Raw genomic sequence first — 17522 nt, forward strand, 5'->3', positions numbered from 1 at the left:
TGCGGCGTAGAAGAAAATATGGTATAACCATAATTCAGCCGATATAAAAGTACACTTGTTTCAAATTTTCGAGTCCTTGAAACATCTGCAAAGTTTCATTCGATTCGGAGGCGGTCAGTTGGGTTCGTGTCTTTGTTAGATATCGATGCTTTATTTAAAATTTACTTTCAAAACATCGTACAAATATTGATTACGATCGAAAAATGGCAATGTAATTGGCTTCCCTGTACTAAAAAAAAGCGTATTAACGCGCAGAAATGAATCGTCTGAAAACAAGAGCCATGATAATAGTGAAATCGAACGAAGATGCTAGGTTCTTGAATGAAAATAATCCCATGAATGCTCAATATGCGTCTATCCCGTGATAAAATTACTAAAAGGTGGCGGTTTTTAGCAACCAACGTCTTTAAGGAATACATAAAAACAGGGCCCTTTCAGCGATCGATCCGCCGCTGGCACCTCCACCAGAGTCCTAAGGACATAGTCGGTTCTTCCTCGGAGTATATCGCTCTCGTTTGCGGCGTGGGGGCGACCGGTTTTCACCTTGAGGTGGGAGGGGGGGGAAGACGCGTTCAAACCGCGGCATCCGATTCGTCGAAAGGTTCGAAGAGAGCGACGTCGTTGGCCGAGAACGAGGCGTAACGAATACCGGTGCAGGAAACCGGCGGGTGTAAAGGAAAAGCAAGAAGTGTGAATCGGCCGCGAGGCTCTTGCCTCGAGTACCAGGCGTCGCTTCCGAAGGTGAAACGACAATTCGAATTTCAACATGGCCGCCGTGGGTTTCACCGGAATGTTTTTACGCTCGGTTCGCCGGTATGCGTGCCTTTAAGTACGGGGTATGTCGCTGCGGTACGTGTCGCTAATGGGCAGGTACATGCCTATACGTGCGGACAGGACTCGTACCTTCGAACGTTCTCTTATATCCATGGTCTACGTTTTCAGAAACTTCGCTCGGCTTTGGGGATTGAGCAATTTGTTCGCGGTGCCGCCGCTTCGTGCTCAGGTACACTCGGCGAAGTTTATTCTACCACGAGGAATCGGCTTGGCCGTTACAAGTTTCCGGCATTTTGGGGAGGAATGTATATATGTCGATAGATGGCTGAAGAAGTGGGTGAATTTTGGAAATTCATATCTTGACACGGTCAATCGTTCCATTCAATCTGAGTTTCTTTTACGTGAAAGTATGTAGACTGGGCTTGAATTACATATCTTTTTTATTAATCAATCAATTAATGGGGAGCATTGTTATTGACAATATTGTAACTTGCGTTTCGCTCAATGACATGCTTCGCAGTACCAACGATATCTCAAATACGGTTCAAACGAATTACTTCAAATTTGGAGATAGTATTCTTGGATTGCTTATCCTTTTTGCCACGACTTTAATTTTCTTGATCATCATATTTTTTCGTTATTCGAATGAAATGGTTTTAATTTTTTGACGAAAATCTGAATCTTAATTTAAAACGGTGACCAGTTTGTTGAAAAAAAATCGGAACCTGACAAAAACAACAAATTATCTACGAATAGTGTCTTTAAAAGGCATAGCTGGATAAGCATGCAGAATCTGCCACCACCATATTTTTTATCTACAGTTCGAGGATCATTTCGCAGAAACCAAATAAAAATAATTGTCCCCAAATTTCAGCTCTTAATCTTAAACAACTTTCGAGTTTTTTAAAACAAACCCTTATCCTTTTTTTTCTTTTAATAGTAAAAATGAAATTTAACAAATTGTGATTTTTTACCAAATACTTGGGAGTAAAAGAAGTGAAAAATTATTTTCTTTATGATTCTCAAATATGAAGCTAATTTTTTTTTTAATAAATAAGACTAGAATCATTTTTCTAAATGTCTTTTTGTAGACATGCAATCAACAAAATTCAATTAAACGCGTCTTTTGTACTTTTTTATACTCAGGACTTTTTTCACTTTTTTCGACTTGATGGAACATTGTGAAAAAAAAATTGAAAATTGAACTTTCGTTAGAAAACTTCCCGTTTAAACGAACTAATCCTACTTTAAGAGTAAAAAATTATATAAATAATTATTTTTTAACAATACATGCGCATTATACTACGGAGATACCAATAAGATCAAGATATATGTGAAAGAAATCAAATAGAATAAATCCTCGTCACTATCCTCATTAATTACTACACAGTTTCCTGTATAATTAAAAATGTGACTCAAAACTTTTGCTGGTTTTACAATTTTTTTTTACAAATATCTAGCATACGATAGATAATAAACTAACGTTGCTGTGTGAGAACAGCAACCAACCGTACGTCTGCGATTGCCCATCACAGCAATATCTGGAAATCCTACTTATCCCATTGCCGTTAAGATGATACTCGATAAAACAATATGTCTTTGCATTGATATGTCGAGATTAGACTTGAACTTGAAGAATGTTTTCAGCCGTTTTTAAAGTAAGTTTAACGTGTAGAAAGTTCAGGCATTTTTCATATCGAAGTTTCACAGTCTGCCAGCCTTCCACTACTTTGATCTATGATAGACAGACAGACAGCACACAGACAGACAGACAGACAGACAGACAGGCAAACAGGCAGGCAGGCAGCCAGCCAGTTAGCTACAGCGAGTTGTGCAAATGGCAGACGTACGGTTGGTTGCTGTTCTCAAACAGCAGCGATGGTTTATTATTTGTAAAAAATTGTAAGACTTAGCAAATATTTCGAGTCATATTCTTAATCATACAGGAGACTGTTCAGTAATTAATGAGGATAGTGACGAAGATAAATTCAATTTGATTTATTTTATATATTTCTTAATCTTATTGGTATCTCCGCAGTTTATTTCGCAATTATTGTTAACGAATGATTATTTATATAATTTTTTACTTGTAAAGTAGGATTAGTTCGTTTAAACACGAAGTTTCCTAACGAAAGTTCAATTTTCAATTTTTTTCACAATGTTCTACTAAATCAGAAAAAAGGAGAAAATTCCTGAGTATAAGAGAATATAAAAGACGTTTTTAGCTAAAATTCGGTGATTGCATGTCTGAAAGAACACAGTTGAAAAATTATTCGAGTCTTATTTATTTTTAAAAAAATTGGCTTTATATTTGAGAATCATACCTAACGAACATATTTTTTCACGTCTTTACTCCCAAGTAATTGAGAAAAAAATCATCATTTGTTAATTTTAACTTAAGCTGTAGCAAAAAAAAAGAACGAAGAGTTTCTTTTAAATAACTCGCAAACTGTTCAAGATTAAGTAGCTGAAATTTGGGGTGAATTATTTTTATTTGCTGCCACAATGATCCTCAAAGTGTCGATAGAAAACGCCTTGGGGGCAGAGATTCGGTATGCTTATCCAGCTATGCCCTTTGAAGTGAATCGTTTGAGTCGTTCTTGAAATATCGTCGGGCTGCAAAACGCGTCACCGAGTCAAATGGTTCACGTTATTGTCTACAGAGACCGAAAATTGACGGAGTTGACGAGAGCACCGAATCTGCCGTATTTGTCCCAACCAACTGGCATTTTCCCCTGTCTACGCCAATGACTCGCAATCAGTCAATCATAAGCTTCCGTGGCTGTGTCATAGCACGAAATGAACCAATTATTTTCAATCACCCTGTCACTAGGGACAGTAAATAACGGCTTATTCGGTATTTCTCAAACTGTTATAATAATTGATGCTGCAAAAATTAACCTTTACTTTTCTTACACCGGAAGGAGGCGTTTTCTGGGTACACATATTTGTTTTTTATCGGAAAAATGGTGACAAATGACCGACCACCAATCAACGTTGGTGCAAGTCCAGTCGATAGGGACAAATTTGGCCACTCGTGGCGCCACTGACAGTCGCGCTCCATTCCTATAATGCTGTTTCCTGTCAATTGATTCTGATGATAAACGCGATTAAAGCTCGATTTACATAGTTTCAAATGAAACAAACCCTGACAAAATTATAAAATTAGTTGTCGAGGCGCAAATAATTACCGAAGTTTATCCACTTTTCTAGCAGCTGACATTGCCCACGTGACTTTTTCAACGAAATAATCCGGTATAAAGGATACCCTGTTAGTAGTATTCAAATGCAATCTAAATCTCTTCTTACTCCATTCCTTACTGCATCCCTAAAACTTTTGTTGGGCGAAAATATTGCCTAGAAATTTTTTAAGGAGGGATTTGAACATTCCACTCAAACTGGGACAACTTTTATACGCGCTAATTTCCATATAGCACCGAATTTACACGGTAATAGGTGATAGCCGTAGCTGAAATTTTGTAGGCCCAAGTAATGAAAAAATTATAGTAATGTCAGGATGCATGTCGAAAAGAATGTTGTTACCTGCCTTCGTTCGCACTTGTTTCTTCAATTCATCTAATTTCGCAGTCTCATCGAAACATAGCTCATCGTACTAATAATTCAGTACTCAATTTTTTTTACATATTTTGCAACGTATCTAACTCTACTCAGGGACACAGCTGTCAAGTTCGTATGATACTGATCGGAAGATAAAGTGTCTATAGTCATAATGGTATTGGCAAGGTTAATTTTCCGTGAAATGAAGTGTGAAAAAAATGTTTCATTTCCGAATCCATTGAAAGTTGAGGAGTCAATTGAATCTGTTTTTGTAATATGTCACAGTCATATATCGAACAAATACAAATAAAATCGACTTCCAGATTTGAATTTTTAACGTAAATAATTCTCATATTCATTATACGTAGACATTCCATATTTTCTAGAGCATAGGCGCGCTTCGCGTGCTCTCCTGATTATTTGTTATTTTTCATCATGAAAATTGTCTTCGTCTTTGTAAATACTGACTTCTTTATTTTTTATCTTATGCAGATATTCTGTATTTTAAGTATGCGGATCTGCGTACACGTTTAGCGATAGTTTAGCGTTTATCATTCTATTAGCAGGAAGTAAATTAAGATACCAACCTCTCGTTCCGTATGGACGAAATAATGTACGAATCCACGTGCGGTCCTATGATTGGATCTATCGGGCTTATGTTTAAGGATTCATTGTAATATGTAATCTGTTTGGAAATATCGTGGAATTTCGGATTTTCACTACTAAATAATTATTTCAATTCACGAGGAGGACTTGGTAAAAATTTTGAATATACTTTCCCATGGGCACAGTAGTCTCCAAGTGATAGTTTATTGGAAGTTTGTTCGATACTTTTTCTCCTTTGAAATGTTTAGCATAACATTTAAGGCAAAAAAATCTATTAGCTTTGCATAATATTGATCATCATTACTATAGTTTATTTTGTCTGTCTCGCTAATTCGATAGATCATATTCGAATTTCTCATAGGTTTATCTTGTAATGTAATTGATTTTTCTAAATTTGTATGTGAAACGGACTTAACGCTATCCGGTTCAATATTAATAAAATTTTCTGAGGACTTTATACCTCTATAATTCTTTTTTATAACTACAGACCTTGCTTTTACTTTTTGACAATATCTCTGTTGAGATTCTTTTTTTTTCCTAGTTCAGTACATTTCAGAAGTGCATTTCTTCTCTGCTGTTTCTTTACTTTTTTAAAATTTATATTGCTTATTTTTTATATTTATATCTAAACCCGTATTAGAACCTTTTGAGAAACTTATTTTTTTAGGCTCCGGTTGAGTGATCATTTCAAGATTATTTGACCTGCGTCTGTTGATTGGTTGAATACTACGATTTTTATTTATAGTTACACCCATTGGCCTTAAATCGTATTGATCACCGAAATTTTGATTATTTGCTATAATACTGATATTTGATAGTAAGTACAATTTTAGTTACACCCGTTGGCGTTAATTTGTATTGATTACCGAAATAAAATTCGTAAATAAATTTATTGAAGGGTTTTGCAAATTAGATATGCCAATTTCGATATCATCGTCGAATCAATAACAAGAGGAGAAAAAAAGAACAACAACAACAAAATACTTTTTCAACGCCAAGAAACTGCCGGAATCCGAGGAAGCTCGGTATACTTGAGCAAAATTATAGAAAAAGCACACAAACATTAGCAAAATGCCAACAATAGAATCTCCCACGAACTGGAAGCAGGCGGCAAAAAAAAAGAGTTCATCTACTTTTGATCATAGGAGGATTCAACATCATCAGGTTACCAAAAGTTTTAAAAAATATGCAATTTGATCGACATATTTAAGGATAAATGTAAGAAAAATTGGATCAGTTGTACAAATTTTAGGTAGTTAAATAGTCTTCGACATGGGTTTTAATATATCCATAATTTTAATAAGTATTGCGTGTTATGACCCTTTTTATTTCGTTTATGCAAAGCGACAATGTTAAAATCTGTCTTTACTTTTTTGCTGATTCTGGTTGCCTGGGGCTGCATTCAATGCGAGTAGAAAGTGCATATATTAAATCCTTGCCCTTGATCGAGAAGGATAAAACAACTATTAAAGTGCCTTCGAGCATCAAATTCATGATCGTTATAATCCGTGTCATATCTTGTTGGTACATCAAGGTCGGATTTTCGCCGATAAAGAGGCCACGAACCGAAATAAGCACAACGACAATAACAATTCGAAAACATAAATCCTGATCTAAAATAAGTGGGTGCATTATTTTGCAAAATCGGTCATACTTTTCTTAAGTAATTTTTTTTAACGTGTTACGTGGATGAATAATCGAAAGTACCGAGGAAAATTAATATGTGATATTTGCTTCGTGAAATCGCTAGAAATGATCAACGATGGCATAATCTGTAGAATTCTTTCCCGGATTAAGGAGGCAGGATACCTAAGGCTGCTCTTTAAAAAAACAGCCGAATGTCGGTCCTGCAAGATGGCCCAATAGGTTAAATTTAAAAAGTGGTGGCAGAAAATAAAATCGACTAAGGTTAAAAAAAACATCTTTATTGCAATATTTCTCATGTGTAATTAAGTTGGTATAAAATAGTATTGTAGAGGGAAACGCATTTTTTATTACGAAATTGAGTATAGAGTCGAGTTATATTCCATTTTTTTGTTGCGCCTTAACGCTGGCAAAACCATCTTTTACATTATTTTTGTTCTAAAGTTTATGTTCCGAGATTGAGGCTTGCTCGTATAGTCTGAATTTATGTTCATTGAGTTATGATCTGAGAAATCGTCCTCATTCGACAACTGGCTGAAATTCTACCACCGCAGTGAGCGTTATATAACGGCTAATTTTTTCCCTAGTCGATTGCGTTGGCAATGCAGACTTTAGTTTGCAGTTGAGTCGGCCGGTCACTATAGGCTGAATCTGCATTACCAACGTAATCGACTAGGGAAAAACGCGCCGTTCACGATATTTTGTCCACATGTGTACAAAGTTCTCGAACGTTATGTAGGAAATTATAGCGAATGGGATTTACCAGAATTTTTGAAAATCTAGGTACTATTTTGCAAAACTGATTTTGAAAATTGAAGGACCATAAATTTCGAGGGCCTTAGGTTATAGCTTTTTTAGCTTTACGGTCAATTCGGGCCTGCTGACTAATTCACTACGAATTCCATTCCACACGTAATTCTCGGGTTGAAAGGTAAGTTGCACACGATCAGTAGTAATTTTTATTTTGTCACTGCCGAACTTTGGACGACGAAAGAATTTTTGGTTAATTTGCCCGGAACAGTCGCCTTACACCAGTTAGAAGAAACACCCTACATTTTTACTAATAGTAATAATTAGTAATAGATGTAGTAATTAAATTATAGTAATAACAAAATAATAAATTTTCGACTTATTGCGTAGAATGAATGCAAAGTGACAGGAAAATGATTGTTCACATGGCTTTACAGATGGTAAGTACACGAACAACCTTACCGATGGATCAAGCCTCATGTAAATCAAAAAGTTTGGAGTTTCACCGCCGTATCGCCTTAAGGGATTAGGTACACCTGTGTGGTTAAAGAAAATCGTTTCTTTGGAAGATCCATTCCACGGCCCAGGAATCGACAATTTTATGTCAGTTTTAAAGAAACAAACTCACTTCAGTGTGAACTATACACTGCAAACTTAACACACGTTTTTCGTAAAAGCTGTACGCTCCTTTTTTTCTACCTGCCACAGCTGCGTACCTAATCCCTTAATGGAGTTTTATTTAGAAAAATGTGAAAATTGAAACATCAGTGGAATTTTTGTGAATTAAGGGTGCTTTGTGGGCCAAGATATCTTTACACATATTTTGTGTAATTTAACATGCACTCTCATAGCAAACTACGTTTTCATCGCGTTCAATTACTCAGAAATCAATTATTGACGGTTAGATGGCGATGAAAACATTTTCAATGGTAAAAAAAATATCTAACGAACATTTTTAACACGTTGAAAAAGTAGTTTGCCATAAGAGTCTATGTTAAATGATGTAAAATAAATATAATGATATCTTGACCTACAAACACCCTCGAATCACAAAAATTCAACTGACTTTACATGATCGGCTACCCATATTTAAAGGATCACGCAGTATCCATATGGCAATTGGCTTCCGGTTGAAATGGCTGGATTTTCAGTATGTTATAGTACATTTTCTCTCGATCGAAAGTTCTCATAAACCGAAGTCCCGAAAACCAGTATTATAATTTCCGAGATACAGGCCTCGGAAGAAAGGTGTCCAGATTTTTTGATATCTATGGATTTCGTGATTTTCATGAATTATAAATCTTTAAGGGGAGTTGAAATCAAAGAAATCACTCAAAAAACTGCACGGTTGGTTCTCTAAGATGGGCAGGAAGCTGCGATTGATTTCATCCATGAACGCGCTGGTTTACTGGAAGGAGTTGCAGCGTTAGATTTCACGTGAAGAACGAGACCCTCCGACTCTTGCAATGATCGACTTGTCCTGTTTTTTACGCGTCGGTGGAGTCTCCGCGAATCGGTTGTGCAGTTTCTGACAATGAGTGATATATTTGATTTCAAGTCCCCTGTGAAACTTTGTAATTCGTGAAAATCGCGAAATCCATAGATGTTAAAAAATCCATAGACCCCTCTTCCGAGGCCTACATCTCGGAAACTACTGATTTTTCGAACTTGTGTCCATGAGAACTTTTGATCGGGGGGATACGTACTATAATATACTGAAAATCCGCGCAATTCAATCGAGAGCCAATTTCCACAAGGATTCTACGAGATCTTTTTCCTCTCTTTCTAACCGTGAATTTCAATTTTGCGATATAATTCTCTTAAAGAGCGTCGAACATCTTTGAACCGAGTAGATCTCCCTCGAGGTGTCGATAACCGGTACATCCGCCTGAAACGCGGTTATGGTTCAGCCCCCGTGTGTCAATTCTATTAGATTTCCACACAGCTACGATGCCGCGACGCTGAAATATCTCCACCCCAACATTTCGCACGGTATTCCCTTGGTGTAAGACCGGAATTACTATGCAACCCTCGAGGCGGGTCGCTGCTGACGAGGGATCGCAAAACCGCCAACGGGCAACACCGACGCCGAATGGATGTGTCCGCGTATGGGCAAGTCGGCGTTTGCGGGTGGGCGCGGTGTTTAAGCTCAGGGTATATTGACACCTGACGGCCGTTTCACGGTTCACAATCCGCCAATCTCCGACTACCGAGAATCGTCAATCGTGGATCCGGGAACCAGGGCGAACTTCGAACATCCACGTAGGTCTGCCCGAATTTACCCCGGACTCATATTCTTACTTTGGATCACGATGTAAAGAAATAAGGTGAAACAATGCGCATTTGCTCTAAGTCAATCAATCAGAAAACATATCCAAGGTGACGTCATACAGACTTGATATTTTGTTGTTTAATCTTAGTATTATTATTCTTGCAACTTACGGAAATAAATAAGTAACCTATTTATGTGATTCCTGTGACAGAATCTTGGATATGCGCAGACTGAGCGAAAATCGGTCTTCAGTTCTGACTAACCTCATTTCCTTACATAATGCTTTGAATTGCCAAACTCCCAGGTGCATTGTGTAGCTCTATAGGATCAAATGAAGCTCCGTTAGTCGAGCGAGATTTTCAAATATTTGTTCAAGGAGGTTGGTGTATCAATCAAATTATTATAACCTTCAAGATTTCTGCGTCTGCAAAAATCAACTTTAGCGAACTGTAGAATGCGAAAAATTATATTGAGCACAAAGTTCCATACCTACGATTCTTTTATTTCTCGTCAGATTGTCTATGATAGTAGTATTATTTTTTCTAAACGGATGTAGATTTCGGTTTCGAATAAATTAGTACTTTAGCGAACAGTAGTTTTTTAACTGCCCACGTACCACTCAGTGACTGGGTGTTGGCGCAGAATTTTCATCATAGCGTGTTCAATGGTTGCGTGAATGTGAAGTAGTCATCCAAAAATAAAACTAAGGATATATTGCCACTAGATAGTCGAATGAGAATGAAAACAAATCAATAACTTTGCTCTGAAAGCGGTCGTTTGGAAGCTAAACTTACTAAAGTTTTTTTTTTGCATATACAGAAATCTTGAAGGTTATTGAATTAATATATTCCGAAGCTACGAAATTCCGATAATTGAAATATCAGAAATTAAAATACTGAAATTGTAAACAAAAGCTTAAATATCAATAACTCATTTCAAATCGCTTATAAAATGGTTAAAAGTGTAGCATTGACTGCTTTCAACCAAAAGACTATTTCCTACGATCCCACTAAGACACTCTTCCTAAACAATTGCCTGCTTTACCGTACTCGGTCGGTAAGGCAGGTCGAATTAGAACCGCCCTTATACATATATCTACTTTTCTTTATCACGCTGGTATCGTTCAATATTTGTTTATTCATGGTTGAACTGGTATTGATGTTAATCAGCAAATGTAAACATCGAATTGATTATTGAGAAAGAAAGTCTGTTTCAGTATATTTCTGAAAAACAGTTATCCGAACAAAATAAGCGTTCAATGAAATTGAACGAGTTCGCAAGATTCTTGACCTTAAATAATTTTTGTGTTGAATAATGATTTTCAATTTTTCGAGAGAATGTTTTTGTTTGCATGATAGCATATCCCTGATTTATTTTACAACACCTCATGAAAATTTTATAAAAATATTTGAATGTCACTTATTATGCGTGTTCGAAAAAGTAGTCGCATCGTGTTATTTGTGATCGAAACAAGTACGACAATTGAATATTGCCACTCAAACAAATACGACAATTGAATGCGAGAAAAAATTTCAGTATTAACGGTATATTGTTATTACCTAAACAGTGTATAATTTATACGCTTAACAGTATGTTAATAGATGATGTGACACTGGCACGATTACGCACGTTTTTCCAAGTTATCATTACAGTGAATTGCCATAAGTATCAATTGTAACATCAGCCTTATATTATCTCTCTATTATTTGGGTCTGAACCGCGTGCGGGTTTGCTTTTGTCAATGCCATTTTCTGCCCTTTCATTATGAAAGTCTAGCCGTAGTCACGTCACATTCTTGGAAGAAAGTCAGATCTCGATTTGCCTTTTGTCGAGCAATCTTACTGTTTGTATGGCCAGTTAAAGAAGATGACGACGCTGTATCTGCAGATCGACTGCTTAGCCTTATTCCACATGTTTGCTGAAAGAATAATGATTTTCCCGGCTAAAAGTACTGTAGTTGCCGGATCGATTCTGGTGAGAAAAGTATAAAGACATATTAAGGTTTTTGGTAAAGTATACCCATGTAGACGATATTTTGATCATAAATGTAGCAGATTTTACTCTGCACACAGTAGTTTTCACTGATTCTACAGTAGATTCTGCATTTTATGAAGTATGTTTTACCAAAAAACCTGATCTTTCCCTCTTTTCCTGCAGTTCTGAGTAAAATCTGCTCTTTCATTCTCTTCGCGAAGTACTACAGAGATGAAGAAAACGTATTCATGGATTTGTCGAAATTGTATTGAACAAGGTAATATAAAGTAGCTGATAAAATGTGAAAAGAAATAGTTATCAATCAATTGAATGCAACACATACGATCTATGTCCTTCTCTCACTTATTTTAATCAAATGGATTCTCGATTACTGGCATTCCGATTAATGTCAGACAAGATGAGTCGCATTCGTGCACTGCAAATTTGTTAATACAAGGATGTAAAATAAGGTAAATACGTACGCGTAGGTATACCGATTGTCACTCGAGTAGAATGAAATCACAATAAACGAAACACGTTGCAGCTTTTTTCAGGAGCACCTAAGCGAGTAAGCGTAAAAATGAATATGGTATCGATTTTTGCCCGGATGAAAATTTTTCTGCGGCTTTGCTGTGGTCCGGATCAGCTCATCATTATGCAAAAGTTCTGGCGATAGCAGGGTAAAAAGTTAGGGTATCGATCGATCGAGGGACTTTAACACTTACTGTTAGCTGGCAATACCTGATACGGCAAGCTAGTCAAATCTAATACGGGATTTTTTAGCAAATCCAAACTTGAAACACAGAATATAAAACTAAATAACCTATTTCGGAACGGACGCAGATATTAATTACTGTGGTAATCCGGATTAGGTACATACGCTTCGTAATTTTATATGATCGTTTCTATCTTTACTAATCACAGGTAATCCTTGTAACCTTTGTAATTCATTGTGATCCATTACACAATGACTTGTAATCTTTGTAACTGTTGCGATCTTTTGTGCTCCATTTGTATGTTTCGGATCATGTTAGCTTTGTAATCCTTGAAATCCTGGTAACCATTTGTCATCTTTTGCAATTTTTAATTTCTTTGTAATCTGTATAATTGTAATCGGTGTGCGCCAATATTTCATAGCGATTAACTCCTACTATACGAATTCATTAATAATACTTGCTTCTGTAGGTATTAGAAAACGTATGGATCTCAAAACTTTGGTCTGAGTAGTATGTAACAGAAAAGAAATGTGAGTAAGTAAGGAGATAAGGTTAAGAGATGAAACAAAGTTGAAACGATTTAGTATTAACTGAATACTCGCAGTTATTGCTCAACAATCAATACAATGTGCCAATCATAATTCAGAAGAATTTTCCAGACTTGAGCCGGTGTTGCAGAAGCTCATTGGAATGTTCTACGTTAGAAATATCCAGGGTATGTCCATTACTGCAAATTTACCTTGAATATACATTTTTACACATTATAGAGAAGTAGTATAAATCCAGACAAACGCGTCAACTTTGAGAATGTACGGCTTTCGATATAAAAATTTGAGTACACCAGAAACTTGATGACATTATAGGAATAAATCAGTGTCAGAAGTGTGCTCGAAAAGTGGGACAAAAAGTAAATAACGAATGATTATGTGATTGGCATGTCACATCTAGAAACAAAATTATAAGTCAAAAAGTGTATGATACATGCATCTGTAATGTAATGTCAAATAGCATGGAAAATAATTCGCATTTCTAATCATAATTCGTTTCTATACATTCTCTTCTTATCCAAAAGGTCGAGATGGAAATTATCCAGTACAGTCAGATCTCGATTCTACGTAGAACTTGGGACCGGATTCCGCAGAATCGAGGTTCCCAGAGAACTAATCCCAACGTTACCTCAGACCCGTTTCATAGATCCCGTCTGTTCCCACTCTTGCGATAGAGACGGAGAATCCGCAAAATTGAGGTTCGCCTTTTTAGGATCTGCTGATCGGTATTAACTTATTCAACTGTTCAAGAAATGATCGAATAAATTCAATTGTGTACTGTGACTTGATCTGAAAGCTGACGCGTTTTGAGTTTGAGAATATTTCTCGACGGTGCTTTCGGGGTCAACTGCGAAGAAAACTGTTTCTGGTCTTATCGTTAACTGTGGAATAGAGATATCGGAAACGCCCGTTGACGTTTGACGACACGATGCTTCGCCTAACGAGGGACCGAATATTCGTCAGGTGCGGAAGGGTAGAAATTGCGAATTTGGAATTCTAGACAATCGAGATGTGGACCTGACGACTGCGAATGAGCCATCGGATGCGCGATATTGAACTTCTTGGCGCCGGGTGAATGCTGATAAGTCGAATTACAGGCCGCGTCCTTCGCTAACCATACCCTCGTAATCTGGTTTCTGCTTTGCGGAATTCGATTACCCTTACGTATGTCTCTCTAATCTAGCTTCGACGGCGCGTAATTTAACGATGTTACGACAGACATCGATGTACTTGTAAGGAGGCGATGATTTTATGACGTCATTTCATTCCCGGACAAATAGTTTACAGCCGATTTCATGAAGTTAAGTTATGTAAATCAACTCGAAGGCTGTACAAAAAGAAGTAGCCTGTTTATATATTATGTTCGACCTTTTCAATCAGTCAGTTGCAAGTTACAAATGTGAATTACAAATGTACCTATTTTGTGATTAAAACAACAATAAAATCACATTCAATGTTACATTTGTATTTTTCAATCGAAGGTAGGTAAAGCATAGTGGAAATGGTACATACAACAATTACAAAATGCAAATTACAGTTCCATTTTTTTTTTCTTCAGTTAAAGATGACATATGCAATCTGTGAATGGTCGGTAACCAATACAGTTGGTTTGTCCAAACTTGGACATAGATCATACTTACATGCATACATACGCACTTAGTTCACTATTAATTTGATGCATTATAGATTGAAAGTGACATAAATGAATGAATTCGTTGGAAATGAAGAAATGAGGCAAGTTACACTCACCAACAACTGCTCGATGCCCTTTCACTCGTCTACCAATGTTCGGAGATACGAGACTCAGCCGGTCGCCTCTGGAACCGAGAAGAGGGCTTGGGCTTCTCCTAGGCGGCGGTTGGTCAACGGCCAACCCGTAACAGCTCCCCTGAGCTATGGCGTTCGAACTTCCGAGACCACCGACGCCTCCGACCAGTCCCCATTCTGCAACACTGTCGATGGAGCTGCTGCGCGGAAGACAGGAGCCGGTGCTGCTACCCTCTCGCCTGGAAGAAAATTTTAATGGGTACGCGAAGAATTTACTCAATTTAACCGTACACTGTTCACGGAAGTAAAGTAAAACTTTTATTCCCGACTCAACCATAAAGTTAACTTTTTTGACCTCAAAAGCGGGACGAAAGTGGCATATTTTTCCGTAAAACGCATTTGCGGGAAATATCAGATCATAATCCCACAAATCCAAATTTAGAAGAAGCAAGTGGCTTGAAGAAAACAGAAGAAAAGTCCCCATTTTCAAATAAATATTGCAGAGTTGATTCAGAAAAAAAGTCCTATATATGTAACACAGAAATAAAACTCGACTATTCCGTTGGGTGATTACTACCCGAGGGAAGACTCGCGGGAATAATCTTCGACTTTATTCCCTTGTTAGATAATGTACTATTATTCCAGACTTGACCATAATGTTTATTTTGTTGACCTAAAAGCGGGACAAAAGTAGCATATTATTCTCTCTGATACTTTTTTCCTGGTCGTAAATTCTTTCATTGACTCTCTTTTTTTCAACTTTAAACTATTTCTTGCCCTATGATTATAAATTTGATGAATTGCACTTTTCGATACAGTGTGCGTAAAACGAAAAACTTCCAAATTTCACCAAACCTCCTCCCCCAAATTACCCTGCAGAGGCTCCACTCCTTACATCCCCAGTAGGGCCAGCGTCTCTGGATCCAATCCCGCCTACTTACATCCATATGCTACTTGCACGCATTTTTTACAATTCCTTTTTTCATTATTAATCTCTGTTCTGAAATCTATGCAGCATACTGCAAAAAATATAAATATAAATATAGAAAGTACACACATTTTTGTAAAAAGTAGATATTGGTAGTGATTATTTGAATAAAATAAAAGAAAAATTATACATTCAATCTTATTGTATTTCTTTGAAATGAGTGTCAAAGCTTGAAAAAGAGTTTTGAATGATTGCGAATGAGAATTACTTTTGTGATCTTATAAGATAAGATTTTCATCGTTATTGCGTTTTGCAAAGGGGAAATAAGATTTACATTTATGTTAACTTTAATGTAATGCTTTCCAGATTTTTTTCAATATAAAATACGAGCATTCAACTGTCTGTTTCCCAATTTACATCCCCACGAGTTTTGTTGGCGAAGTGTACCTAATAATTTCAAATAAACAAGAACCTTCAAAACAAAATTAAATTGACATAACCGAAAAAATGTAGCTTTATATAAGTGGTAATTTTCAAATGCTCGGTTGTCCGGGTTAATGATGTAGTAGAGATCTGCAAATTTACACCGATTTTTTCTTATACGTATTGTATCATTCTAGAAAGTGAGGGCATGAAAAATCCAAAATGACCAAAATAAGGGACATCTTAATGTACACTTGGGGACAATGAATCTGAGACCGCTAATTTTTCACACTAGACAGTTATGTTGGCAACACAGAGAAACCTACAGCGCCATAATGGGCCGAGCGCGAAACAAACTCAATCTCAATAAGCATAACATAACCTATGACCGCCGAATCTAACCTTATAATATCGCGGGTATAATAACTTGTTCGATTGACGAGTCAATCGGATATTACATAATTGTCAGTTGTTATAAATTAATGAATAAATTTCAAACAATAAATTACCGAAACTTAAATGGATCGAATGAATTACGAAAAATTGACGTTAATTCCAAAAAAATCGAAATTAATGAACGAACAAAACTTACCTGGAGTTTAAAAAATTATTGAGTGTAAAAATAATTAATTCCAACAAGTCAATATTCCCGCGGTATTGTGAGGTTATTGCACTGTTATTTTTGCATTATGGTACTGTAGATTTCTCTGTATTGCCAATATAACTGTCTAGTGTGAAACATTAGTCGTCTCAGATTCATTGTCCCCAAATGTACATTCATCGAATTTCAAAAGATTTTAGAGCAACCGAACGATTTTGTAAGATTTCACAAGATTATTTCATTTCCGTTAAAAATAATAATTGCAGAAATTATATGTTATTGAGTTTAACTGTTTTTGATATAATTTAGCGTGGGTGACATCTAACAACTTTTTTCAACTGAAGTATTTGCTTCAACTTTGTTGTACGTGGAAAAGGTAAGATATGATAAAATTAGTTTTCCCCAAACTATATTTATGAAATGTGGAACGGGAAAAATTTTCACAAAACTTTCCCGCGTTTTCCCTCTGTGTCTATGCTTAGACACGGTCAAATTCATTCGTTAAACATAATTTATGCTGTACCTGATAACACGAAATTCAAATCTAACAATTCTATTACAGAATCCGAACCTGTTTTCTTTCAATAGAATCAAATCACATGAACACTCGTGAGGGATTTACAATACTTCAATATTTTCCGATAATAGTAGTCTCAATCAAGTGAACAAATTTACTAACTTCAAAGAATTGGTTCTAAAACTTCCCGTTATTCCCGTTGCGTTAATTACGGAAATATGAATTTTAAGACGAACGATTTATGTTAAGACAAAAAACTCAGAGACATCGATCCCATTCAATTCAAAATGTAGTCACTTTCACGATAAATCGAGCCAAACCAATAGACCAAATTTTGTCCGAATCGATCTATCCATTTCCGACTTATTTTTGCAGGCAAAAACTCCGTTAATTTTGGAGATATGTAGTTATTCACAAGTCATATTTTACAATGCAATCTAATAG

The 17522-nt window shown here is 36.4% G+C and overlaps 1 protein-coding gene across 6 annotated transcripts in view; it reads right to left on the minus strand.

The window, feature by feature from the left end:
* wake (wide awake) overlaps positions 1-17522 on the minus strand; it is a 292797-nt gene that overhangs the window by 87865 nt on the left and 187410 nt on the right. For all 6 annotated transcript variants that reach the window (XM_069134081.1, XM_069134080.1, XM_069134079.1 and 3 more), the window contains one exon: positions 14592-14848. In XM_069134081.1, the coding sequence (XP_068990182.1) occupies positions 14592-14848 (257 nt within the window). The remainder of the gene's footprint in view (positions 1-14591; positions 14849-17522) is intronic.

This window comes from Neodiprion pinetum, chromosome 3, assembly GCF_021155775.2.
Source record: "Neodiprion pinetum isolate iyNeoPine1 chromosome 3, iyNeoPine1.2, whole genome shotgun sequence".
NCBI lineage: Eukaryota > Metazoa > Arthropoda > Insecta > Hymenoptera > Diprionidae > Neodiprion > Neodiprion pinetum.